Source organism: Triticum dicoccoides, chromosome 7B, assembly GCF_002162155.2.
Source record: "Triticum dicoccoides isolate Atlit2015 ecotype Zavitan chromosome 7B, WEW_v2.0, whole genome shotgun sequence".
NCBI classification, from domain to species: Eukaryota; Viridiplantae; Streptophyta; class Magnoliopsida; order Poales; family Poaceae; genus Triticum; species Triticum dicoccoides.
The window spans coordinates 565,851,032-565,876,861 of record NC_041393.1 but is presented as its reverse complement, the minus strand read 5'-3'; the positions used below and the strand labels follow the sequence as shown (position 1 = coordinate 565,876,861).

The 25,830-nt window shown below is 43.0% G+C and overlaps 4 protein-coding genes across 6 annotated transcripts; 3 read left to right on the top strand and 1 right to left on the bottom strand.

Moving 5' to 3' along the window:
- Positions 1 to 1,167: 1,167 nt before the first annotated feature.
- Positions 1,168 to 5,955, bottom strand: LOC119340199 (probable isoprenylcysteine alpha-carbonyl methylesterase ICMEL1). Of its 2 annotated transcripts, none has more exons than XM_037612099.1 (11): positions 5,335 to 5,955; positions 4,670 to 4,746; positions 4,427 to 4,496; positions 4,224 to 4,304; positions 4,030 to 4,104; positions 3,845 to 3,946; positions 3,369 to 3,506; positions 2,761 to 2,826; positions 2,480 to 2,623; positions 2,281 to 2,392; positions 1,168 to 1,791 (listed from the first exon to the last, which is right to left on the bottom strand). In XM_037612099.1, exons 1-11 carry the CDS (start codon positions 5,595 to 5,597, stop codon positions 1,630 to 1,632), a joined length of 1,290 nt encoding a protein of 429 aa, XP_037467996.1. In that variant the 5' UTR covers positions 5,598 to 5,955; the 3' UTR covers positions 1,168 to 1,629. The 2 variants fall into 2 exon arrangements, with proteins under 2 accessions (XP_037467996.1, XP_037467997.1); XM_037612100.1 differs by having other exon boundaries at positions 2,281 to 2,371; positions 5,335 to 5,947.
- Positions 5,956 to 11,197: 5,242 nt separating this feature from the next.
- LOC119340809 (type 2 DNA topoisomerase 6 subunit B-like) lies at positions 11,198 to 17,110 on the top strand. Its single transcript, XM_037612715.1, has 12 exons — positions 11,198 to 11,447; positions 11,536 to 11,647; positions 11,739 to 11,822; positions 12,279 to 12,305; positions 12,575 to 12,686; positions 12,767 to 12,848; positions 13,108 to 13,128; positions 14,043 to 14,236; positions 15,183 to 15,324; positions 15,469 to 15,662; positions 15,781 to 15,901; positions 16,619 to 17,110. Exons 1-12 carry the CDS (start codon positions 11,397 to 11,399, stop codon positions 16,919 to 16,921), a joined length of 1,443 nt encoding a protein of 480 aa, XP_037468612.1. The 5' UTR covers positions 11,198 to 11,396; the 3' UTR covers positions 16,922 to 17,110.
- A 182-nt stretch (positions 17,111 to 17,292) lies between these two features.
- On the top strand, positions 17,293 to 19,800 carry LOC119337558 (protein RER1A-like). The gene is made up of 3 exons (XM_037609722.1): positions 17,293 to 17,756; positions 18,787 to 18,967; positions 19,406 to 19,800. The coding sequence occupies exons 1-3, from the start codon at positions 17,404 to 17,406 to the stop codon at positions 19,451 to 19,453; spliced, it is 582 nt and encodes a 193-aa protein (XP_037465619.1). The 5' UTR covers positions 17,293 to 17,403; the 3' UTR covers positions 19,454 to 19,800.
- Positions 19,801 to 22,547: 2,747 nt separating this feature from the next.
- Positions 22,548 to 25,206, top strand: LOC119336577 (peptidyl-prolyl cis-trans isomerase CYP19-4-like). 2 transcript variants are annotated; one of them, XM_037608623.1, is made up of 7 exons: positions 22,548 to 22,721; positions 22,964 to 23,036; positions 23,406 to 23,453; positions 23,544 to 23,567; positions 24,422 to 24,604; positions 24,711 to 24,786; positions 24,880 to 25,206. In XM_037608623.1, exons 1-7 carry the CDS (start codon positions 22,623 to 22,625, stop codon positions 25,016 to 25,018), a joined length of 642 nt encoding a protein of 213 aa, XP_037464520.1. In that variant the 5' UTR covers positions 22,548 to 22,622; the 3' UTR covers positions 25,019 to 25,206. The 2 variants fall into 2 exon arrangements, with proteins under 2 accessions (XP_037464520.1, XP_037464519.1); XM_037608622.1 differs by having other exon boundaries at positions 22,548 to 22,736.
- Positions 25,207 to 25,830: the final 624 nt, after the last annotated feature.

Here is a 25,830-nt window from a genome sequence, read left to right as displayed (position 1 = left end):
TAATCAAACCATAGTTGCCATGTGTGATTAATTACTTGCCACATATGGTCAAACAGTAGTTGACATGTGTGTCTACCTAGTTATCACGTGTGGTCCAACCATAGTTGACATGTATGGTTAATCATAATTGCCATGTGTGTTTATCTGGTTGCCAAGTATGCGCAACTGCAGTTACCGTCTAGCAACGAATCATAGTTGTCATGTGTGTTTACCTAGTTGCCACGTACGTGTAACTGTAGTTGCCATCCAACAACGTGCGAGTGTCGTATGGGCGAAAAACAGTTCGCCCACACGCAAGTGGACTAGATGTTGGCTGTGTGGGCAGAAACTAGTTCGCCCACACAGCACAACTGGCAAACCGCGTGCTGCGGGGCGTGTGGGCGAACTCTCCAACGCCCACACACCAGCACCGTCCTACGTGGCACGCAAATTCTGCCTCAATGTGTCAAAATTCGTGCAAACTTGACTGAACAGTGATTCACGCGTGTGGGCGAGTTGTAAAATTGCTACACGTGTGGGCGTTAGTATTTTCGAAACATCTTCTAGGCGACCTCACATAGGAAAGTGCTCAACATGAAAGTTATGTGTTTTTAATAAATCAAGAAGCGTCACAGCTCTGCATCTGCTCAGCTTGGGCATCGAGTTTTATTTTCTTTCGTGTTTGGATAAAAAAGTACTCCCTTCGTTTCAAAATACTTAATGTTTAGGTTTATTGTAAGTCAAACATGCAGCTGAGTGAGTAGTGACTAGTAGAACCGTGAGTACTACTTCCCTCCGTTCCAAAATAGATGACCCAACTTTGTCTAACTTTGTATTAAAGTTAATACAAAGTTGAGTAATCTATTTTGGAACAGAGGGAGTATTTTAGAGACATCTATTTCTCAGTCTAAACCTAAATTCTACTCCCTCCATTCCCTAATAAGTATCATGATTTTAATTCAAATTCAAATTTTAATTAAGACCACGACACTTTCTTTTTGAAGGAACGGAGGGAGTAATTTTTGAAGTCGACCATCCTCAACTTTCTAAGTCGGACGTTCCTCAATCCTGATCCCTCATCTAACGTGTAACTTTAGGTTTAAAGATTCTACACCTAAAACTGCACAAAACATTTTGTGCAATTTTAGGCTTTGATGTGCAAATTGACTTGCTTCCATTCTATATTCATATTTTTGTGAGCCATCGGTACTTCCATAGCTAACTAGGTTTCACAACCGATATCAACCACAGGCTGGCCTTTGTTCCAATTACACAAGATACAATGAGAGGCTCAAGAGCCAAGAAAATAATGAGCCATACTATACACTGAGGTACTCCCTCCGTCCGAAAATACTTGTCATCAAAATGACAAAAATGATGTATCTAAAACTAAAATACATCTAGATACATCCATTTTTATTCATTTTGATGACAAGTATTTCCGGACGGAGGGAGTACAATACAACTATACAACAGTGGCAGTCGTCTACAGTAAGGTCTGCCCTTACACAACTCATACGAAACAGCGAGATACATCTCTGGTTAATTAGCAGTACATCAGGCCACCAAACTCATTCTGTAGCTAACTAGTATACGGTTCTTACAGTAAATTGCCTCGCTAGTCGTCGTGTCCAGTAATCACCACCATGTTCAGAAAGGGCTCACTCTCCCAGCAAGCCTCAGCATGAATTCCGGAACAAGACGGCGTGCAACGGGCACGGCAAGGTGCTGCGCGGACGCCCCTGGATCGTCATTTTGTATCACGGCGACTATCTCTTCCAGCATTTTATCCCTACCGCCCCGAAGAGGATCCTTTTGATGCAATATTTATAACAGAGAAGGGATTAAGAATTAGAACCATAAGCATCCAAATTTAGAAAAACGCAAGGAATAAATACCAGCGCTCAGAGGTTAATAGTGTCCGAATAATAAGACTCAAGCTACATGGAGATCACACAAAAATCGACTAAGTACGTCTGCATTGGACACTAAAACAACCCAGTCATTATTTATTGGACCCCAGAGGTTTTCGCTTTACTATTTATGAGCAATCTAGCACAAAAAAACAACAAAAGCGAAGAGCTATACTCTAAACCGGGCACTTTTTCCATGACAGCAAGACTCGTCGCCATGCTCGAAATCACATGGAAAATATTAAGTTCACAAAAATAAAAAAGGCAATGTACTTCCCTACTTAAACATGGTTAAATTAAGCACCTCAAAATACTACCAAGAAGGTCAAAATGTTCAAACAAAGAAATCCTCTCAAACAGTGCTAGTGTCACAAATCACAATAATTACCTGAAGAAATAAATCGGTATGTGTCTTTCCTTCATATAAGAATAGATTCGCTCTGGCACCACGCTGTTGTAAAGCATCAAGGAATGCTTCACTGCATTTTTGGATGTCAGGTCTACCAATATCCAGAATGCAAACTAAAAAATCATGAGAGGACACAGTTACAAAATCTGATGTGGCCAATAATTTCGGTTTGACCAACCTTTCAGCAGAGGGCATTGAACAGTCAGTTGTCCCATGAAAAAGGATGATATGAGGCAATAGAGAAACTGCAGATCTAGCAGCTACCTCCTTAACCACCACTTCTGGAGAAAATTTCTTCAATGATTCCTCACCTTCCATAATGCTGAAACATAAGATGGCAATGGTTAGTATCCTGACAATAGCGGGCAAGAAAAAATGACTTCTTTTTCACAAAAAGGAATTATTTTTGGTGTCGAAACCCCAAACATTGATAAATGCCAAGTGATCAAAGATAAATACCTGAGAAAGACGGACCGGTACAGACCACGCCTATGGAAATGATCAACCAAGTTAAGAAGATTATAACTGCAGAAAAAAAGTCAATGTCAAGGCCAATACAGCTATCCTCAGGCATTCTTGTGTGTAAATCAGTAATGATGCTCCTATCAAATGTAACAAGTCACACAATCAAATTTTGGACAGAGGCGCTAGAGGGTATAAGTAGCATTGGAGCAGGAGCCTGTAACTTGCAAGCTAGCATTGCTGAAAAGGCAAATTTCCGCTCTTAATTTAGAACAAGCATATTAACATTCTGCCCAACGAAGGAGCACAAGAAACTGAATTGCAGGCTATACATAGAAATAAACTCTACTGGACAGACTGCGATATTTCACAATACACGAAACTGATTACTGGCGCTATTCGACTCTCTTAATTTGTAACAAGCATATCAACATTCTGCCCAACAAAAAAGCACAAGAGACTAAATTGCAGGCTGCAGCTAGAGATAAACACTAGTGGACTGACTGCCGATATTTGACAATGCAAGAATCTGATTACTCGCAATAGTGCACCCAAATTTCCAAGAGAAAAGGAAGATCTACAATTTCTGCTAGTCACATGCTTACCCGCCAGAAATACCAAAGTATGCTTTTAGTTGTGCAACACTCCAAGTGGAAGTATCTTCGCCACATTCTTTGATAGCCTGATTTACAAGAGTACAAGCAGCAATATGTGCACCAGCAGATTGTCCAACAAGATAAATCCTGTTATCATGATGTACATAAAAAATATCAGAACAAAATGACTATAAATGCGTCATTTCAGGATATATTTTTCCTTATTCAGCTTTTAGGATATAGTGCACCAATAATCTTTTGGAAAAGAAACATAGATTCAAGTCCCACCATTATAATCCTAGACAAGATGAATAATCAATGAACAATGCCTTCTATACATTCTACCTCAACCTCCACACTGATGAATCTCTAAAGAACTCAAAAGATTTATCATATGTGCACATGTGTACAGCATACATTAGAATGAACGGCTTGAATTTGCAATCGCCAAGCTTAATTTTTTTGATCGGTTATAAGCTATAAACCTTTCAGGATCACCTCCATAGCTAGCTATATTGTTGCAGACAAAAGAGATTCCTCGGGATACATCTTCTACCATCTCACCAATAGTCCCCTGAGGGAAGTTTCTGCAAACAAACCATTGCTATGCTCCATGAGTATGATGTATAAGAAAACACCTGCTTTTCATATTTGGACTTATTCCTAGTACCTGTAATCAATGCATGCAACTAAAATGCCCCTTTCTGCCAACCGTCTGCCTAAAAGAGCACCCCACCCTTTGTACCTGAGATATATAAAATGCTTCACACAATGTCAAGACAAAATATCAAACTTGCTGGTGTTCTAGAAAGCGAAAGGGAAAGAAAATTCTTGAGGTCCAATACAGTACATACTTGTACTCACCCTATGATCCATGCTCCACCAGTGACAAATGCCACAACTGGCTTCAACCCTGTCGTGCCAGCTGGTATATACAAATCCAATCTGCAGTGCGCAAGATATCAATAACTTATCTAATCTATCAAATACACCGAGATAAACTACAAATCGGTTTATTGAGCAGCATTATCATATGTATGGTAATAAACTTGTAGAAAATGATATACCTGTTTCTTGGTTGCTCTCCATATACAACACTTCTATGAACTTGGCTTGAGAAGAAGTAATAATATAAAACTGAAATAAAGGAGAAACAGAAAATTAAATTTACTATATGAGATAACTATAGCATATCAATCATGATTTGGGGGCGATATTCATACAAAGTATATCACCCTAGATTCTAATTACGAGACAGTGATAGGAAACCAATTGCATGAAGAACAAATGGAGGGTTTCAAAAAACCAACCTTGAATAAAACCAGGCATAAGCAATAGAGCATAACAACAGAGAGCTAGGAACTGACGAATCCATCTGTAGCCTACCCTGCATAAATCTGACAAGTTATTGCGATGAACCAAATAATCATCAATGACTGAGAGTTTTCTCCATGTTTCCTTCCACCCCGTTCAGTTTTCTCGAACCGGGATCACCCGATGTTCCACAATGAATGGGAGGTTTGAAAAATTATGAGAAACCCCACTAGCTAAATCTGCCTCAGACTTAACCTGAAACCATTCTACCTATCTACTAAACCACTTCATTATGCTTATGTACTTTAATTCAGCGATGAGATTATCAGCCCTCCTGCTCATTATCGTGCATTCGATCCGCTCGGTGCTAAACATGTCGAGACACACAAATTCTCCGAAATAAATGCCACAACTGGCGCCTGGGCAATATCTACTCAGTGGAACGCTGGCCACCATTGGCCCCAGCATCATTACTAATTCCCATCCCATGCATGACAAAAATACTTAATGAAGACCGGCGGCCCGGGGTCGCCGGGAGCTAGCTCCGCCCCACAACAAATATCGAATCGGACCAAGAGCACAAGCAGATCACCAAGTGGAAGTGGTGGCAACAGAGCGAAAGCGCAAAGTAGGGAGTGGAAATGGGATTGGTGGCGGGTACCCGAGGTAGCGGAGAAGGGTGAGCGTGAGCCGGGTGAGGAGGAAGGTCTCGGAGGCCGCGTGGCCGACGTCCCGGCGGAAGGAGAGGCTGCGCGCCGCGAACCGCTCCCTCACCGCGCGCCGCCGCACAACACCGTCGCCCGGGAGGAGAGGCGCGTCCTCCGCGGGAGATGCGGCGGTGGCGGGAGCCGCCGGGGAGGGCGGCGGCGTCTCCCTCGCCTTGGCTTGGGAGGAGGAGGCGCGGGCGGGGAGCTCCACCTCCATCGCGGCCGGGGGCGCGAGATTCCCCAGAACGTGGGGGGAGGTGGCTGTGGCACAGAGAACACGATGCGGATGCTTTGCTCGGACCTTGCAGAAGCTTGGGGAGCACACGCACGTTTTGTTGGTCTGGCCGCAGCGCTGTCGCAGGCCGTGGTGGAGCTGCACGTGACGACGGCGGCGGCGCTTTTAGGGCGGAGGTAGGCCGGATCCGGCGGAGCTGCGTGGCCGGCGGCGGGAGATGCTCTTGTGACCGGTAGGCTGACTAGTGGGCTCTTCGCAGCCTGCGTCCACATGTCAGAGAGATACATTTGCACAAGATCACCTGCTGCGGAGGAGGTGCGGACCTGTCTTCTAAGAGCATCTCTAGCAGACCCCGCATCCCGCCGACTCGCAAGACACGTTTGTAATTCATGAAAAAACGGCTTTACGGGCCAGCACGGACGGCTGCAGATGCAGACCCCGCATAACGGACCCGTAAAAAAGAATATTCGCATATATTTTTTCCCGTGTCTTCTTCTTCCTCTCGCCTGTGTTCATAGTCAGCTCCCCTCGTCCATGGTAGAAGCCGAATCGATCCAGGAGGCAGCTCCTCCGTTGCCGGATGGATCCTGAAGCTAGCTAGCTATCCATGGCCGGCTGGATCGAGGAGCTTGCTAGCTACTCCCTCAACGTTCGTGGCTAGATGGATCGAGGACCTTGCTAGCTAGCTAGCTAGCTCGTTCGTGGCCGGATAGATCAAGAGCTTGCTAGCTAGCTCGTTGACCGGTTTACAGTTTCCCTTATATTTTGCCTCCAAATCTGCAAAATTAAGGGTCGTGGGGATGGATTCCCAGGGGCCTGCAAAAATTTCACGGGTTTGATCGCTTTTGCGGGTTTTATTCGGGACGTTTTTTGACACCACGAAACTGCAAACGCGGATTTTCGCGGGTTTGACCGTTTTTGCGGGGTCTGCTAGAGATGCTCTGAGGCAGCATCTCCAACATGTCCCCAAAACAGACATAGTGTTTTTTTCACATATGTTTTCGAACAGCGATGAATCTGTCTTTCAAATCTGTAAACTTGATTCGAACATAATTCATACAGAGACGACGGGATTCATACAAACAGACATAAATTTGATACTAGCACAAATTTTCGTGTGTTGCAACGAAAGAAGAATTTAACATATCTAGTTAATGTCCATCAATACGGCATGACGACATATGAATGGTGCCATGCAGCGGTGACACGTATACCAAACTTTAAAAGAAATGCATATATCGATTAAAAAAATCACAATTAGTGGGCTTAAAATGCCAATTAATATTGTAGTGGCTCACATTATCTTTAAACATCAATTTGGCAACCTATTTACATGCATCAAGATATTTCTTAGTTAGGATTTATTGGAACGTCATGAAAATGGCAAAGTACTTTTCTTTTGCATGGTAATACATGTCTCCTTTTATATCATAATAAAGAACATAGTACAAGCACGTAAACACCGACCTGGCAAAAGTGAAAAAAATGACATAACGCTAGCCTTTACATAAAAGAACACCAATCAAGAAAGAAAATTACAATCAAGACTGAAGAATATGACCCGTGTTTCTCTGGCTGGTTTCCTAGCAAATCTTTTAATGGTTGTATTATTTTTTTCTCATTTACTTAACAGATTCTCTCTCTGACTCTCTCCCAACTCAAAATTCTTCTAAACCTTTTAAGGTTTAGATTTCTGTCACTCCATCAACCCATCATAAGCAAATTTATCACATCTTACAACACCCTACAACATGAGTCTCACACATGTGTGCAAATGGTGGGCACCATAGGACAACACCATAATGACATATAACTCAAATCAACCATCGCATATCGCAATTAATCTATAGGACAAAAAGAAACTACTCGGAAATAATATCATGAAACAAATCGTTGGATAATAATAGCATAAAAAATCATGTTCAAGTAGGGATTACAACGAGTTACGAGAGAGTGGATCATTGAATAGAGAAGGAGGGATATGTTGATGAAGCCGCTAAAATTGATGAAGAAATAGCGGCGATGATGGTTCCCCCAGCGGCACTCTGGGGTCACCGAAAGAGAGGTGGAGAGAGGCCCATGTCCTTCTTCTCCTTCCTTGGCCTTTGTCCTAAATGGGGAGAAGTTCCCCTCTGGTCCTTGGCCTCCCTGGCTCCTGGAGGGTGAGAGCCCCTCTAAGATTGGATATAATCTCTATATGTTTCTCTCTGTTTCAATACATTTTTGAGCTCGGTCACCGTTTATTTTATAGACGGGGATCCATAACTTCATTTGGGCTGATTTTGTTACACGGTTTTTATTATTTTAGGATCTTTTCTTGCTGAAAAAGTAGAGCATGAACCGACTTAAGGAGCACCCAGACGGGTCCACCATGCGTCCGGAAGGGGTCTGTGTGGGCTGGTCATCTGGAGCCTGTGGGACTCCCCTTTGGTCCATCTTCTAGCTGTGGAAGCTCTTTTTGGTTCATAAAAAAATCACAAAAAGTTCAGCGCAATCCGACTATGTGAATTTTTGACCTATATTTCAAGCACTAGAAAATAGAACTGCCCTTTGATACTGGATTAATAGGCCGGTCCAAATAAAAATGAAATAAATTATTGCCAAAAGTATGTATAAATGATGTAAATGTAGCATGAAACAAATAAAAAATACAAATGCGTTGGAGACGTATCACTCCACCTTCCCAGCGACATAACATCCATCGCTACCATAAAAAAACACCATCTCACCCCATCTCTGCAAAACCTGCAACTTGCCCATATCTCCTGGTTGTGGCACACGAGGCAATAGTAAAGAGAGGCCATATGTTGGTGTGGCTGAAGGGATTCGGGTGTGGGATAGCTTGAAGGTGGAGTTATGGCGCTGCGGCGACATGCCGCCGGCGGTAGCAGTGGAAGCCGAGAAGAAGAAAAGAAGATAAGGAGATGAGTCGATAGGGATTTTCTGTGGCTGGCTTTGCTTTGGTCTTGAGAAGATAAGGTCAGGGAGATAACGATGGGAGGGCGGAAAGCGATGACGCGTGATACTAAATGGAAAGCGAGTTGCTCGTGCAAAATGAGCGGCCAAAATCTTAGCCGTCGTTACCTTTTAAAATTTACTAGGCAATTGCTCGTGCGTTGCAACGGGATATAAATATTTTAAAGCCCCTATAAGGACTTCCTTCTGTCAGGTTGACTTGCAATGTTGTCATGACAACTTCTCCGTTGCAAATCTTCCTAACCTTATAAGAGATATAACTCTTAAATGCAAAACAACATGCTACACCAAATAGTGTCAATTGATCATGTAATCATACCTATTTGATTCAGAATTAAAAATCTAAAGCATTCAATTACAAATCAAAGTGTTTGTGTTGACTATAAAATGCAGATATAACCATGCACATTTTAAACCTATAATGGAGAGCAACAAGGACAATCATTTCTCTCTTTTTTTCTAGTGATTGGTACAAACTTGTTGAAAGCACAAGCGTGGAAGTGAAAGAAGAAGTGAGAAATAGCCGAAGCTAACTTGAGTAAAGCTCAGGGTACGAAAGATTTGGTTGAAGTGAAGCTCGCTCTCAGACGAGCTAGGATACGAATCAAGGCTGTCAACTGGATTCCCCCACCCAATTAAAGACAATCGAGTGGTTTATAGTTGATACAAAGAAACACAGAAGAGGGATAGAAAAAGTTATTAATAGCAAAGCGAAGCAAGTCCAATGCTATCTAGTAATTTTTGTACCTACTTACCACTACTGGATTTGAACCAGTGATTCCCGCCGTATCAAAGCAGTTAAGTAGGCAAATTGTCACCACAAAGGAAGACCCATTACTTCGACCGACCACACATTAAATCCCTTTTCTAAGCAATGTCGCTCTGTTATTGGTCTGTTATCCCTTTTCTAAGCAATCCCTTTTGTAAGTAATAAAGTACAAATCTAATAATGAAAGGTTTTCTGGTCATATATAGGGTTTCAGGATACAAAACCGTCTTTTACTTTTAAATTCAAATTTTGGGGTCCGGTCTTCGAGATGTTGTTGTGCTCCTCGTTGTACTGGGCACCGCCCTCCAAATTGGTAATGTGAACTATTATCTTCAACATCCATATAGTAGTACTTATCACCATCGAGACCATGGTTGTTATTTTCACAAGCATACTTGAAGAATTTGTAACACACTTAAAAGAACGACCGATTTAAATGGTGTCATATGTGACCAGAAAAAAGTGGTGAGATGTTACAGATTTTCTTTATGACAATTTGGTTCTTCCTTAACAAGTATTACTCTCACCTGTGCCGCTGTCAAGGCATACATATATATGGTGCCGCTGTCAAGCCCAAAAAGAAAGTAACAATCACGCTTGTTATCTTACAGATGATGAAATTTAGACATGCCATCACATGTGCCTTCCGGCTGCTAGCCACAATGCTATTTTTAAGTAACTTTGGCAACGCAATTAATCGAACATGTCTAAAAAGTGATTCAGAAACTGAAGTTACACGAATACAGATGGATATAACAACATCTACCCGGAAGCAGACCTGAAACGTTTATGGAATTCTGAATACTAAGCACCATGCAATGATACTCGTATTATCATGGACAAAGTTCCTTACCCAGTAAGCCTTTTTTTACGTTGTTTGAGAAAGGGGAATTCTAGAGAGGAGTTGAGGAAGACAACCAAATTCGGACGCTGTTGTAGATGATGAAGGGACCGACCACAGGGCTGCCTTCCCCATGTCCGTATGGTCCCTCGGGCGACCTGAATCGCCGGAGAGATCGACGGCACGGCGGCGCAGTTGATGGAGTCGAAGGGACATCCCAGTGTTCAGGTGGCCGAGGGCGTTGGGTTGCCATCGGGGCGCACCCTCTGGCTGAGGATCGACGTAGGGTGGTGGGAGCAGCGGACATGGCATCCTCCATGGTGGCATGAGCTTAATTTGGCAGCGTAGGCTTGAGTGGCACTGATTTGCAGGAAACAAATAAAAACCATTAATTAAGCCTGATTTGAAGGAAAATCTGTTGAAAAGAAGGAAAAAATTGAGATGGAAGGGGTGGACGACGTACTACAATGGAAGGGAAAAGGTTCGACGAACAGGTGGGAAGAAAATTGACGTAAGAGGGAAGAGGGAACCTTACGTATCTTTTAGGTAGTAGAGACTATTTAAAACATACGGATATGATAAGTACATGATCATCAGGTACGTACATATGGAAAAACGAACATTTTTATGGCATTTTAGTTGATGCAAGGATGATGATATTTTTCATAGCATGGCAATTTTCTGGCAAAAAAATATACTAAGATGAATTTTGCCATGCTTGCTCATTAAATTTGCCATTCTCAAGAAATATGTATTGCTACAAAAAATGTTGCTATGATCATCTATCTGACGTTCGACCTTTGGTAGTTATCGGCATTCTAAAATATGTTACTTTCTCTGTTTCATAATTTTTATCGTGGTTTTAGTTGTTTTCATGATAATCAGATGTAACCTGCTAGATAGAAGGTTTGTGGCACTAGTGATCCCATTTTCTATGTAGGCCCTTATACCTTGCCCCATATTACTATCGCGAACCACCATCTCAGTCCCATACACTCGGGAAAAAAGAGGCGGGGCGAACGTCGACGGCGGCGGAGCTCCGGCGAGCGGCGGCCGGCATTGCCCTTGCGATCCACGCGCTCACGGGGATAATTCCATAGCCCACGCCCTTCCACTCTCCAGCAGCAGCGCGGCACCAGAATTCACAAACCCCTGGTCTACCCCAGAGCAGGCGGCGTCTCCCTCCCCCGCCTCCATGCCGTCCCCGTCCTCCTCCTCCTCCCCCCACCGGAAGCTCCTCCACTCCGTAATCCCCTCTCCCAACTCAAAGTCCACGCCGATTCCGCCCTACCCCATCTACTCCCCTCACAGCTCGTCTCGCGTTTCCGTTTCAGTTGATTTGCTGGGCGGTGCAGCGGTGCCGGATGTCGGAGTCGCCGTGCCGGCTCGCGGTCTCCCTCAAGGGACCCTCGGACCCCGCCGCGTCCTCGGCCCTGCGCGTCTCCGGTAACCTAGCAGCCCGAGGAACCGTTCCTTCCTCCTTTCCTTCCGCTTACATTTGGTTCGGTCCCCAATTGTGTGAACTGAAATGATGCAGTTTCGGACACTGGAGTCGGGAGCAAGCTGGAGGAGTTCCTGGAGCTGGATGCCCTGGCGCGTGAGACCCCGCTGGAGAAATGGGGTATGTGATCACCTGCTCGTGCACAAGAATTTTGTCTCATGATGCTAATCTAATCAACTTGCTTGAAAAGTTCGGTTCTAATGTATTGGAAATGTCCCTAGTTAGTAACACTGTCAGTAAGTTCTCTCCTGGGTTCCATCTTCAGTTATAGCCGGTTAGAGCATGCGTGAGAGATGTGTAGATGATCAGGTGCTCATGCGGTCATGCCATCAACATTTGTTTGTTAGACGCCACCTTTTCCTATAAAAATTATCACTACCTTTGAAATGAATTTACAGATGAGTCTAGAAATGAGCAGTGGCATCCACACTTCCAACTTTCAAAACAGTTTTCAGGTGTACCAACTGCAATGTGACATGTGATTTCTTTCAGATATTCATTTGGTTTAGTCTTGGCAATATTTCTTGTTCTTAGGTTCAGCTTTCTCTGTCTGACACAGCTTCTCTTTATCTGCAGATGGTACCCTCTTAATCACAACTACTGGTAGGCTATCTGTTTCCTTGATGCATTACACTTCTTCGCTGTTCCTTTTCACTTATACACAGTTTCCTGCTGTATGTTAGAATCTCAGTTCTTTTGTGTACATTGGTGGTCAGTTGTTTTGTAAATACTGGTCGCACACGTTCTAAAATGGCATCCAAAAGGGAATGGAAGGGGCACAAATATGTTTTGCAGAGAAGGTTTTATTTGGTTAGTGATATTGTGATATCAGGAAAGCCGCTGATGGGTTCTTGCCTTTCTCCATTTTGTAGGAATCAATGACAAAGCTATTTATCATTACCGATTTAATCTTCATGAGAACGCATCTTCAAGTACAAGATGCAGCAAGATGTCTACCACATACAAGAATAATGCAAAATTCAGGCAGGCCATCTCTTGTCAGTTTGATATCATCCATCATATACTGGGGTCAGTTGAATCATATATGCCTTTTGTCAAAGCAGTGGAACTGAAGTATGCCTTTGCGTTTCAAATGGCGCTGATATTGATGACTTCGTATTATGGCTGGTTGGTTTTGCACGCAAGGTATGCCTTGCTTAATGTTTATGTTTCTCTCTTTTTTTACCACATTTATGGTCAACGTTAGCCAATAGTTTAGCCTTGTGATATATAATCCCTGTCAATATAAGAATCCCGATCATGAATTTCTAATAAATACTTCCTGAAGAAAGTAACTCAAACATGGCATAATTGTTAACGTGTGTGGTATTGTGATTAACATTTATTTCTTTGATGGTGGCTCATATATTACCCGACTTACCCATTTTCACATTCACCTATGCAGATACACGTGCTAAGAGCAGCTGTAAGTATTCTGTACTGCTATATTTTCACAATATATATTAATACATTTCATATGATTTCCTTGCCACTGTTAGTATCCATCTTCTCATCAATCACATCCCAATTTTTTCCCTTCCGCATTCCGTTTAATATTAGGTCATTGCATCCACAACTCAAAGTGCCCAGTGCCTACATATCACAATGACTGTACGGATACATGTATATAGTAGCAGTAATAATGCTGTTTATTACCCCGCAGAAAAAAAATGCTGTTTATTATGGGTGTGTTAAATTTTAGTCTTTCTTGTTCGAAGGACCATCTTACTCAAATTGCATTCTAGCTTATGAGTCATGCGTGGTCTTTTATTTGTTGAAAATGTCATGTTCTATATGGTACAATGAGAAACACCAAAAGTACATAACCCTAGCCTTATGAGGTTCCTGTAGATATAGAAAGTTCTCAACAGGCTTCAGGTGAAAAAGTATGGATACATTTGCCAAAATTCACATACGTTTGATCTTGGTAATGACAAGACATAATCAATGAAAATCGGATTGACCACATACAAATTTGCATTGTGTATATGTCCATGCTTTTTGCATATGTGGAACCTGCTAGCATATGAAGATCTACTGATTTCTGCACTGAAACTGATACCCCTGCTGATTAAATAGAGATATACTTATACCATTATTCCAGCAATGATTCCATTTTTTTCCAAGTATGTGTTCTTGTTTAACTGAAGAATAAGTTTATAGTAGATAAGCATATGTGATGTCTTTAGCCTGACCTCTTGAGTGGTTGTGGCATACTTTCAGTTTTTATTGTTGAACATCCAGTTGGCATGAAATTGTAGCATCTCTCTGTTCTTGCCTCTTCCTTCTTAGCCTGACCTCTTGAGTGCTTGTTTGGTTATCTTATGTGTACTTACTCAGAACTTAGCAATTGAGCTCGCCATTGAGCAAACAATAAGTGCTGGATCAAGAAATGTTTGTCTGCCAAATGAATCTGATGATACCCATCTTTCTATTGCCACATCAAGTATTGAGCGGCTAGTTTCTGGTCTTGAAGATTATGCACTCTCACATGGGAACACATGTGACAAGTGTGATGCATGTTGTATGAATAGGTAAAACTTTCACTATTCAATTTGATATGGCTGCTAGACATATTTTCACAGAGGATGCCAACATTGTTTTGCTCAAATTGCCCATACATGATCCACGATTGGCGTTCTCAAATCACCCTACTATTACCTAAACGCGTCTAGAGTAGAATTGCGCTATTTTTTGTTCATTTCCTCCTAAAAGAGCATACCTCTGATATATTCTGTTTGTAATTATTTTAGGACTCCTTCCTTCTTTTTTCAGTTTCATAGTTAATATGTATATATGTGATATCTTGGCTTTCAGTAGCACTTATTTATCACTGGAACGCATCTTTATTTTTTTCCCTTGCACTTATATCTAGAAGGAATGATATGCTTGGAGATCTTTCATTTGCCTTCTTTTTGCATTTCGTATTTGATCTGCCTTGTTAAGCAGATCACTCAGTTTCTTCATTGTGAATTTGTGCTCATGTACATTTTTTTTCAGTGTCAGATAGAAATAGGAAAAACAATTGAGAATAGTACTGAAAATTGTCTTACAGTAACTGATTCTTAGATGTATGTGTCAAACATATTTACAGTTGAATGAATACATATTTGTACACTGGAAGTCTTCAAAACGTTGCGTTTGAACTCTATTTACTGATCTAGGCCTTGTCGCTTTCAGTTGTGTATGAGAGAAAACCATTTATGTTGACCCACAACATCCGGCACTGTACTGGATTATTACATTCGTTGCCCACACCCAAGCATGGTCACTTTCAGGCTTCTGTTATGCATGCGCTTGGCTCCTAATTCCTAACCTTGCTGTTACCTAGTCTGTAGTCATTATATTCAACCCTTGGCATACTAATGGATAGCACATGCATATTATATAATTCTGGTATGATGAATTCTTCGTATTGCTGTTCTACATATTAGACATAATCTCCAAGTTTATTCTTCCGCTTTCTGATGCTCATGTCAGAGATCGTCTGAAGGTTGGAACTGGATCTGCCAAGAACTCAGACAGAAGAAGAGATAAAGGGCTACTTGTTGAAATTGCCATAATGGTTGCGCACACTGCATCTGATTTGAGTTGTTGGATGGTTAATTGCTCATCTAGTCAGGTTTACATCAACCATTGAGCTAGAGAATCTGACTTTGTAGTTACATACTTTCATTTTACTACTCATACGCATCTCATGTTTATGGTGATATCGTGATTCAACTGAGCTCATTGCTTCTGATGGACGGTGAATGGCCTATTGCAGGTTTTGCATTTTCAAGACTTTGTACCCTGCCCCATTTCACAGTCATCCTTCAATGTGCTCATGAGTATGGATTGGCAAAGCTTCGGTTTCAAGTTAAAAGGAGGTTTCATGGATGACGAAGGAAATGCTGTGCTTGAGTGGGATAACCTGACATTTGCTCGTGTTGATATTGCCATTCACACTTACCATGGAATATATCCAGCTCCTGTTTTGTGCATACTTTCATTTTCTATTGGTCGTTTGGGCGTGGATGTTCAACATGGGTTTTCCCCAATTGTTTTTATCTAGTTATCCTTGACTTGCTTTAGCTACAGTACAAGAATGGCAGAGATCTGAACCAGATAAATATGTTGTGAGGAAGGCACTTAAGCTTGCATTGCATAACCTGAAAGCAGATCATGCAGGAGAGTTTATCAGTTGTCATGGAAAGAAGGTATGTGTTACATGTTTTCTGCTAACTAACATAATTGTGAAGACTTTCATTTCTCATGTACCTTCAGTCTGCTATAATTTTTCAACTGAAGAAATATTATTGTTAGTTGGAAGAGAGCATTGTCTAAGGTGCAAATTGTCTAAACATGCTATACTGTCATCAGATATCTAAGGTGCAAATTGTCTTAAACCTGTGCAAATAACAATGCAAACCAACCTCGTAGTCTTTCAGAGGAGCAAACTGATCTTATGGTTACAGTTTTTAACAGAAACAAAAAAAAAAACCTTAGTAAGCATTATATATTCAAATATTACATGGTCTGGAAAATATGCAGCACCATAAGCTCTGCTTCTCCAACATGCTTCATTGCAATTGTTCAGCTCCACTGCTACAGCACCACATAACCTCAGCGGTGCAATTTTCCACGCAAAAGAATAGTATTAAGCGGGCCTTGTAGGTAGAACGGTATTGTTCCTAACTTTATTGTGAATTGACTTCCCTTTCCATGAAAATAAGCGTAAACACCAGTCTGGTTCATGTTGATAATGAGCTCTGTAAAATAGAACCACGTTCGACAACTTCCAAGCATGTCCTTGGCTACTCTTGCTTAGTAGGTATTCTTCCAAGTACTGTTCACTAACCACTACCGTTTGCTGCACCTTGCTGCCTGAACTGACAACAAGCATTGCGGTAACACGCTGTTCATGCCATTTCCAGATTCTTGAATACGTCCCCGACCTCGCTCAGTCGATCGCCGGCCTGATCTCGTCGTCCAATGACCGAGAGTTCCGAGATGAATGCGCCGCGCTCCTCGGGCTGGGCTCCGGTCAAGACATCTCGGAAGGGGCGGTCAGGTCCTGCATCGGCGACAAGATGGCCCGCATCATAGAGATGGGCGACGGCAAGGAGAAGGCCGAGGACAGCGTGCCGCCGTACCTGTTCGAGTGCGAGAAGCTGGATGAAGACAGCCCGCTGCTCGACGAAGAGGATGGAGACGAGGACATGATTTTTGATTTCTAGCATCGTAGTCAAGTAGGAGTATGATACGACAGTCTTTGCTAGATAAGTTTATATAGGCCCGGCTGACAAGTGTTTTTGCTTCCTTCTCCCGTATGCAAAATGTATAAACATCACATATATGTATGCCGTAGATGTTACCATATTTTGTATGAATTTGGTTAAATTCAAACAGATTTGACCTAGATCCAAGCTGAAATTTGGTTCAAATTTCCCATTGTTTTAGATGGAACACGGGAATCTTCCCAGAAATTCCACGGAGATTCCCCCGTGGGAGGGCAGCAGGTGGACGGATGCGTGTGAGTGTGCCCGAGCCGAACCCGCGTTTCGCTTTACACCATGTGAAGGCTCCGCTCGCGCACCGCTTGACCGGTCCTCCTCGCACACCCACGCACGGAACCTAGCCATCAGCCCACCTCCCCACCCCACCGACCGGCTCGCTCCCATCCCCCAGAAATCCCCAACCCGAGCGGCGAGCGACGACCATGGAGCCCGTCGGCGGCGGCGGGGGCGCGTCCTCGGCGGCGGAGCGGTACCGCGCGGAGGCGGCGCGGGCGTTCCAGCACTACCTGGACCGGGCGGCGCCGCACACGGCGGGGCGGTGGGCGGGCACGCTGCTGGCCGCCGCCGTCTACGCGCTGCGGGTCTACTACGTCCAGGGCTTCTACGTCGTCTCCTACGGCCTCGGCATCTACCTCCTCAACCTCCTCATCGGCTTCCTCTCCCCCATGGTCGACCCGGAGCTGGAGGCGCTCGACCAGGCCGGCCCCGCGCTCCCCACCCGCGGCAACGACGAGTTCAAGCCCTTCATCCGCCGCCTCCCCGAGTTCAAGTTCTGGTATATCCATCTCTTCTCGTCTCCAGTCCCCTTTGATTTGATTGCGTGAAATTGATGCTAAATTCGAGATCAGATGCAATACCCTTCTCGAGACCCAGATTTGATCGAACAGCTCGCTTTTTTTTTTCCGGCAGTTTCGCAAGATTCGCCTGCCAGCAAGTGGGCTCACCAACAACCCATTTGTAAATGGGTGGATAGCTGGAACATTTATACAGCCTTGCTAATTCATGTGCCTTGCCAGCTCCTACGTTAGATGTGATACACCCATTTTGTTGACCTGCTTGAGGGTTTTCCTTTCATAGTCGGAGCCACTTGCTGACAAAGTTTTCTAGTGCAATTGCTTAGGATTGCATAGTCTGGGATTCTCTAGGTGAACTCTTGCATTTGTGTGCAATTGGAGTTTTGTAGTGCTCCGACTTTAAGAGGTTGCGTATTCTGGAAAGGATATGCTGCATTTTTCTAGGCCATTCCATCTTGCTAACTGCTCTTACTTCCCTATGAAGAGCTGTTAGCTTTCCATTTTGTAGAAGAACTCCTTGTTAAGCCATTTGGTGTTCTGTCGGTGGTAGTCTCGGTGTTGTATGCATGGTTCAGAAGTTCAGATGGGATTCTACAATCAATATCTTTCCAGTTTGCAAGTAGTATATGTTAACTGCCTCTGCCGCATTGCTTTTCAAGTCATTGTGGTGTTCTTTTAGTGGTATTTAGTCTGCTGTTATATGGTAACATTTTTCTATGGAACAACTATTGTGTAGTGAATTGTACTCCCTCCGTCCTAAAATTCTTGTCTTAGATTTGTCTAAATACAGATGTATCAAGTCACGTTTTAGTATTAGATACATCCATATCTAAACAAATTTAAGACAAGAATTTTGGGACGGAGGGAGTAGATCAGATGGCATGGAGTAGGCACTAGTTTGAAAAGATTTTGTTTTCCGGTGCCTATGGGTTCTTGGCCTTTGTTTGTCTGTAATGTTGTGCGCAGTGCAAATGTAGAAAACCCACACTAACCTACTGCTGCTATTCTCAGGTATGCCATCACAAAAGCCTTCTGTGTTGCTTTTGTCATGACATTCTTCTCCGTATTTGATGTTCCTGTCTTCTGGCCAATACTACTCTGCTATTGGATTGTGCTCTTTGTCCTGACAATGAAGCGCCAGATTTTACATATGGTCAAATACAAGTATGTCCCATTCAGCATGGGGAAGCAGGTGAGAATTTGCTGCTGGTTGGAAGTTACTTAGTTTTTTCAGCTGCTTTAAACTTAAGTAGATCGTGCTTTCTGCAAGATCTCTGCAAAATCAGTGCAAAATTCTTTCCATGCCCCATTAGTCATTACAGGTTTAATGCCGATTGATCGTTGATGCACAGTTGCATGTCACTTGTACTACTTGGTGCCATGAGCCCGTGAGGCAATCAGAATTGAACCCTGTGAATGCTTCCTGATTGAACTTTCCTACTTTGGTCTGGAGTAAACTATATCTGTTTAGGAGCTCAGGAGCTAGCATGTCATTATTGGTCCACGTCCACCATGGATTAGCAAGCTTTTTAACATCATACCAGAATATTCTCCCTAGGATCTGCACTTCAAAAGTTAGCGAATTTACGATATTTTGGCTTACATTCTTCGCTTGCAATTTCCAATGCAGAAGTATGGAGGAAAGAAAGGCCCCTCAACCAGCGGATCCAAAGATTGAGGCGCGGATGCCAAATCCCTGTGTCGCTCTTCTGTGAGGCGACGGATAATCAGATGATGGTGCTGGCATGGTGGTTTTATTAGTACAACCTACTGACAGTGAATGTACAAACTAGTAACTCTTTCATTGGTTGGTGATACCTTGTTCTGCGTAGTAGATCAGTAGTAGCTTCCGTACGCTGGTCATTTGTCACGTGTTCTGTTGTAGTACTGTGAGAGTGTGCAATGCAAATCAAAACCATTGGGACTCGTGCAACTCTTTGTTGCTACCACCTACTCCATTTCCTGGAGGATCTCTGCAATTTGCTTCTGCAACACTTGATCTCAGTGACTTTTCTTATATGTTCATCTTTTGCTGTTCAAATATATGTGAAGTTCAGATTTGGTCCATGAACTCCAATACTAGGCAACATTTTTTTTCTCTCTTGAGGCCCAATACTAGACAACACCATTGATTGTCAAAAAACCAGACAGTTTTGGTCGCGCTGCTGGTGCAAAGTGATTTCATGGATGAAATTTGCCACGGCTCCTTTGATTCAAAGGCATTTAACAGAATTTGTGGAGGATTTGGATCCTTGGAGTTTTCCCTATGTTGGTCGTTATTTGATTTGCTGGATTGAAATCCAATCAACTTTTACTTGGGATTCTTTTGCACTCTTATCGTGGAGGAAAATTTCCATCTACTCAAACCACTTGTGGAATTTCCTTTGCTTTTCTCGTGCTATCAAACGTTCATCTGAATTCATGTACTCCCTCCATCCCATAATGTAAGACGGTTTTTGACTCTAGTGTAGTGTCAAAAAACGTCTTATATTATGGGACGGAGGGAATAGTTTTGTAATTTCATAGGATAGGATTCAAGATGATATGGCACTCGAATCCTACTTTTTTCCCTATTCATGTGTTTTTGAGAATTCTGCAGAGCCCCTACTCTTGTTTGCTTCCTCACCTGTCACTTGACAATCCAAACTGGCATATCCAAGCTGATTTGTCCTACTAGATCGTGTGCAATGCATATATCAAAACCGATGTGCCTTGTGCAACAATTGTTACCACTTCTCCATTTCAGAGGTTTGCTGGTGCAACGATCTGGCACTCCTCCAGCATTTTCATAGCGTTTCTCTGCTACTATTCACATTTGTTACGCTTGGCTTATACAATCTGTAATGACTTCTCGCTGGAAAAAAACGCAGTATGTGTTGTAGTATATCTGAAAATTGTAGAGCAACCACTCTATATAGCTTATTGGCTCTCGTAACAAACAATAACATAAGATCATGAATAAAAGGAAACCGATGGAGCTACCGATTGGTTAGTAAACCAGAAGAAAATCCAGTTCCTTGTTTCTCATAGTGTTTTTTCCCTGGGACATGGGCGAAGAAGTAACCCTAGCTGCAACCCGTTCATCTGCCCTGCTCGTCGGTGAGCAAAGCCCGGTGCAACGTCGACGGGGGCGAGAAGGTCTGGATCGGGGGCCTTGGAGGGTTGTTGTGGAACGGCAAATGAGATGGGTGCTATCGTCAGCCTTTGTCAGGCGGTGCACGACATCGGCATTGGTGAAGCAGGCATCAGCCGGAGGAATCCAGCGTGGAGGTCTTAATCGATGGCCCAACCTAGTCGGATCATCATAGAAGAGGGCTTCGGTGCATAGTTCTCATCGTGGCGAGTTCAACATCAGACCTGGAGCTATCGTACAACGGCATGGGTGTTTTGTTTCAGGTCTTCTTTAGAGAATCTTTGTTTTTGGTTTAGGGCAGTGAAGTGACGGCGTTGCCCTAGGGTAGGAATAATATTCTCTACACCCTATACCCCGTTTCATTGGTGTGTTTTTTCGCTGGTGGATGGCGTGTGGATTCTATCTTTGACGTGTCTTTCGGGATCCGGACGGTTTAGGTACCCGGTGGACCTATCTGGATTTGGCTGGCTTTCATGATACTCGGAGTTTGTACAAGCCTTTATTGACATCCTTTTCTTCGGGGTGTCGATTTGCTTTGCAGATCGCAACTGTTAGCGTCTCCTAGTCTGCATCGACGACTTCCCAACCGTTGCTTCTACATGCTCATGGATTTCAAAAAGTTAGAATCGTCGATACGGAGGCCCAGAGGCGGCATCAAGCTATGCTCACGACCCGCCGCCGATGGATGCGGGAGGAAGAAGACTTCGGCACTCGAAGATTTTGAATGTATTTATATTTTGTTCTGTAAGGGTGTCTTTTTATAAGGACTGATGATACTTAATATATGATTTTATGTCTTCCGCAAAATAATAATAATATAGAACCACATATGTGCTATAAAATACTTTCTCTGTTTCAAAATAAGTGTCATGAGTTTAGTTCAAGAAACTAAAATCACAGCAAACACGTGGTACACCTACTTGGCTACTTACCAGACGACCAACATGATAGAATTGTAGCAAATCCCAGTTGTTAATTAACTGCAAAATTTACATGTAATTATCTCCATAAATCATATAATTCTTGTTTACCCCATCCTCACTGAATAATGTCCAACAATATGTTTTCTCCGTTCCAAAATAAGTGTCATGGTTTTAGTTCAAAACCACGACACTTATTGTTGAACGGTGGGAGTAGGCATTACAAGGTAGAAAGGCGTCAACTCTCTAAAAAAGTAAAATATTTGTGTGCTTCTTTGTGAAGGGTGAAATATTGTGTTAGAAGAGAGAGAACGTTTTTTTTTCTGTTTTGTGCATGAGAGAGGGAAAGGGTTAGTAGTAGGGTTGTGCGAGATTATATTTTGGTACCCGCTGAAATTACCGAAAGTTTGGTGATTTTTTAATCATATTTTATATTCCCTCCGTTCGAAAATACTTGTCTGAGAAATGGTTGTAAGACAAGTATTTCCTGACGGAGGGAATACTAGTTATTAGAAATTGATAAAATAAGAAAAAGTGAGTGGAATTTGGTGTTTTTTGGGGAGGAGTGGAATTTGGTGTTGGGGTTGCTGTTGCAAAGCAAAAGAGCAGTCATGAGTGTGGTCGGGGGCGAGCAGCTTGTGAGGCCGTGGTCTGACAGTTCGACCCCACCTGTCAGCCGAACGAGCAGCTCTGTTTATCTCGCCCGTGGACTCTCCCTCTCGGAGACTGCGTAGTGGAACGAGTAAACAGATCTGCTCTCCCTCTCTCTCTCATCCGCGGCGATACGATCCAAGATGGCGATGAGGGCGTGGAGGAGGAGCGCGGCGGCGAGGGCCCCGGCGCACCTGTGCCTGTGGCTGGCGCTCGTCGCCGCCACCCTGGTGCTCGCCCAGGTGCTCATCCACCTCGTCCGTCTTCCGCGAACCCATCCCCTTACTTTTCCGCTTGCCGATTTGTTCGCCGATCTGATCGTTTCTCTGATACGGTTAATCGTTGCCCTCGCGCTGATGTCTGAACCTGTCTGCCGCGGATCCGGATGGCTTATATGTCTTCGGCGCTGCTGATTTGTTAGGGTTTGGTGTGGTTGGTGTCTCTGTATGGGATGCGTACTTACGATTTTCTTCCTTGTTTTCAGGGCAAGAAATCCAACCTGTCTGAGGTGACGCACAAGGTCTACTTCGACATCGAGATCGACGGCAAGCCCGCAGGTCTGTGCTGAACCCCTGGCCACAAATCTGTTTTCATATCAGCGGGATGTATCATCCCAGTATGGGGCAGGCAGTAGACTGCTACTAATACAACCGATATTGCATGCCTGATTCCTAGTCCTAGCCTAGAAAGCACGGTTTGTAGTTACACTTCGAGTGATTCCTTTTGATTAGGATCGTCGAAAAATGTGAGATTGACATTGAAATTGAATTTCCATGTTTAGATGGCTGCACTGCACCTAATTTTGTTTTATGTTTAGTGAGAAAAATATTCACTGGTGTGCTATGCATGTACGTTCTTAATGGTTTAACTCCTTTTCATTGTTTGATTGATCCGCTGGCATTTAAATTGATTCTGAATTGTCATAGGTCGGGTTGTCATGGGACTTTTCGGCAAGGCTGTTCCTAAAACCGCAGGTATCATCTCCTTACTGTTTGAGTTAAAAACCACGTACTCATCTATTGGATGACAGAAATGCTAATGGCTTGATATCTTTTGTTCTACAGAGAACTTCAGAGCACTCTGCACAGGTATGCTTCCCTACCACTTGCGCTGTTTTCTATATGTTATAAGCGTTATGCCGTCTGCTTGTTGAAGTTTCTAGATGATTAGTCTGATGGCAAGGCTGGCTATTGGAATAAAATTTGCTCTATACAATCACAGTTGCTTTGTTATTTTGGCTCACATCTTAAAGTAATTTAGCCAATCAAATGTAATTGGCTTCCTCAGAAAGTCAAAACATAATTGTGCAGTGGAAATTATATACTGTAACTAATTTGATGCATGCTATGCTTGTAACATGGAAACGTTGCTTGCCTTTTTCTTATAAAAGAAGGAAGCTATCTGTATTGTTCCCTTGTTATTTCAAATCCAAGTATACCTTTCTAGACACGACAACGTAGAGAGAATGGTGGCAGCCTGTTTGCCTGCAAATTTTTGGGCATGATCTGTTTAAATCCCAAGCTCCCTAGAGCATCATTGAAGGGTTCTAAGTTGTATGTTCTACACAGTCTCTAGTAGTAGCCCTGTGTGTGGATTTTGATTGTTCATCCCTCCTCTACCATGGTTCTAAAAAAAATCCCTGTACCATACAAGTGCCCAAATATGAATGTCAATAAGAAAAAAGAGAAGAAATAGATAACTGGTTGAATTTGTAGTTGGCTGGTGCCTAGCTGAATATATCAGAGTATTTTACTTCATGGAAAAAGGTGGATAAATGTTGTCATACTCTTCATATTCCACCATAGAGTATTACGAAAGCCTATCATTATTTACTGCATATATCATTATATTCAGAATATCTGCTTTATTAGTACTACAGTCTGTATGGTAGCTTGATATCTGCCAGTGGTTGCTGACCATGCCCCACTTAATTGTCATACAGGTGAGAAAGGCATGGGCAACAGCGGCAAACCTCTCCACTACAAGGGGAGTTCGTTCCACAGAATTATCCCCAGCTTCATGATCCAAGGAGGGGACTTCACTCTTGGCGATGGAAGGGGCGGTGAATCAATCTATGGCACAAAGTTCGCCGATGAGAACTTCAAGCTCAAGCACACTGGACCAGGTAATGATCCGTGTTTCTTGAAATCCAGTTCCAACTGCAAGTGAACGATAGAATGATAGCCGGGGTTAAGATGTCCTCCTTTTTCATTGACTGGTTGTTGGTGCAGGCTACCTTTCCATGGCCAATGCTGGGAGAGATACCAATGGATCCCAGTTCTTCATCACCACTGTAACCACGAGCTGGTAATTTTCATGACTCTGTGATTGCAGCAGTTTGTACTAAGCCTTTTATTCTGCTTGAACTTTGTTGTTGATGATCTACATTTTGTATGTTAGGTTGGACGGCAAGCACGTCGTGTTCGGCAAGGTGTTGTCTGGAATGGACGTGGTCTACAAGGTTGAGGCCGAGGGCAAGCAGAACGGGACGCCAAAGAGCAAGGTTGTCATTGCCGACAGCGGTGAAGTGCCGCTGTGATGAGACCTGAAATGGGCTCTGGTGGAAGCTACGGTGACTAGTTTTCGTTGTAGAACCGTTACTAGCCGGTCTGTTTTTTGTTTTCGTGTACTTTCGTGTGAAATTCAGACGACAAGGATTCTCTTGCTATAAGAAAGTATAATGACTTGCCTACCCGTGATCTGGCTGGCAACTTTGAAGGCATCACACACCACCGTTTTGTTGTCAGCATCTCTTTTTCTGCATATTTGCTGGGGTTATTTACCTCAGAGAAAGTGCCGTTATGCGCCTTTTAATCTGAACGATAAATGTTCATCAGCAAACAAAATATTCCTGCTTAGTACCTTCGTTGGAAACGCATGAATCTAACAGTAATTCTATACTGTAAAAAATCTCTGTAGAAACACTTCCGGCCTTTATAATGAAACAGCTCACACTTTTCTAGCCTGAAAGCAGTTGAAGCACTGCCCCTATGGGTCTATCCAAATGCTGCACCTTTGTGTCGATAAAGCTCCACCACCGGCCCCGTAGAGGAGAAGAATCTCCAACAAACCTCAACCACCACACACTACAGTAGCTTATTTTTTTTTTTGACGCGCACAGTAGTATTCTCTTTGCCTCGCAGAAATAGAAATATTCTCATACGATAAGAAAAAGAAATAGAAATATTCTGTTCTACCACGCCTCTCACATATGATAAAATCCTATTTCTTGTTCTCATAGGATAATCTACAATCCTCGTTTTCTGGTACGATTATATAGGAGTAGTATAGATAGATACCAATAAATACATAAAAATAATAATAGAGTCCATGGTTTGAAGAATAAGGAAA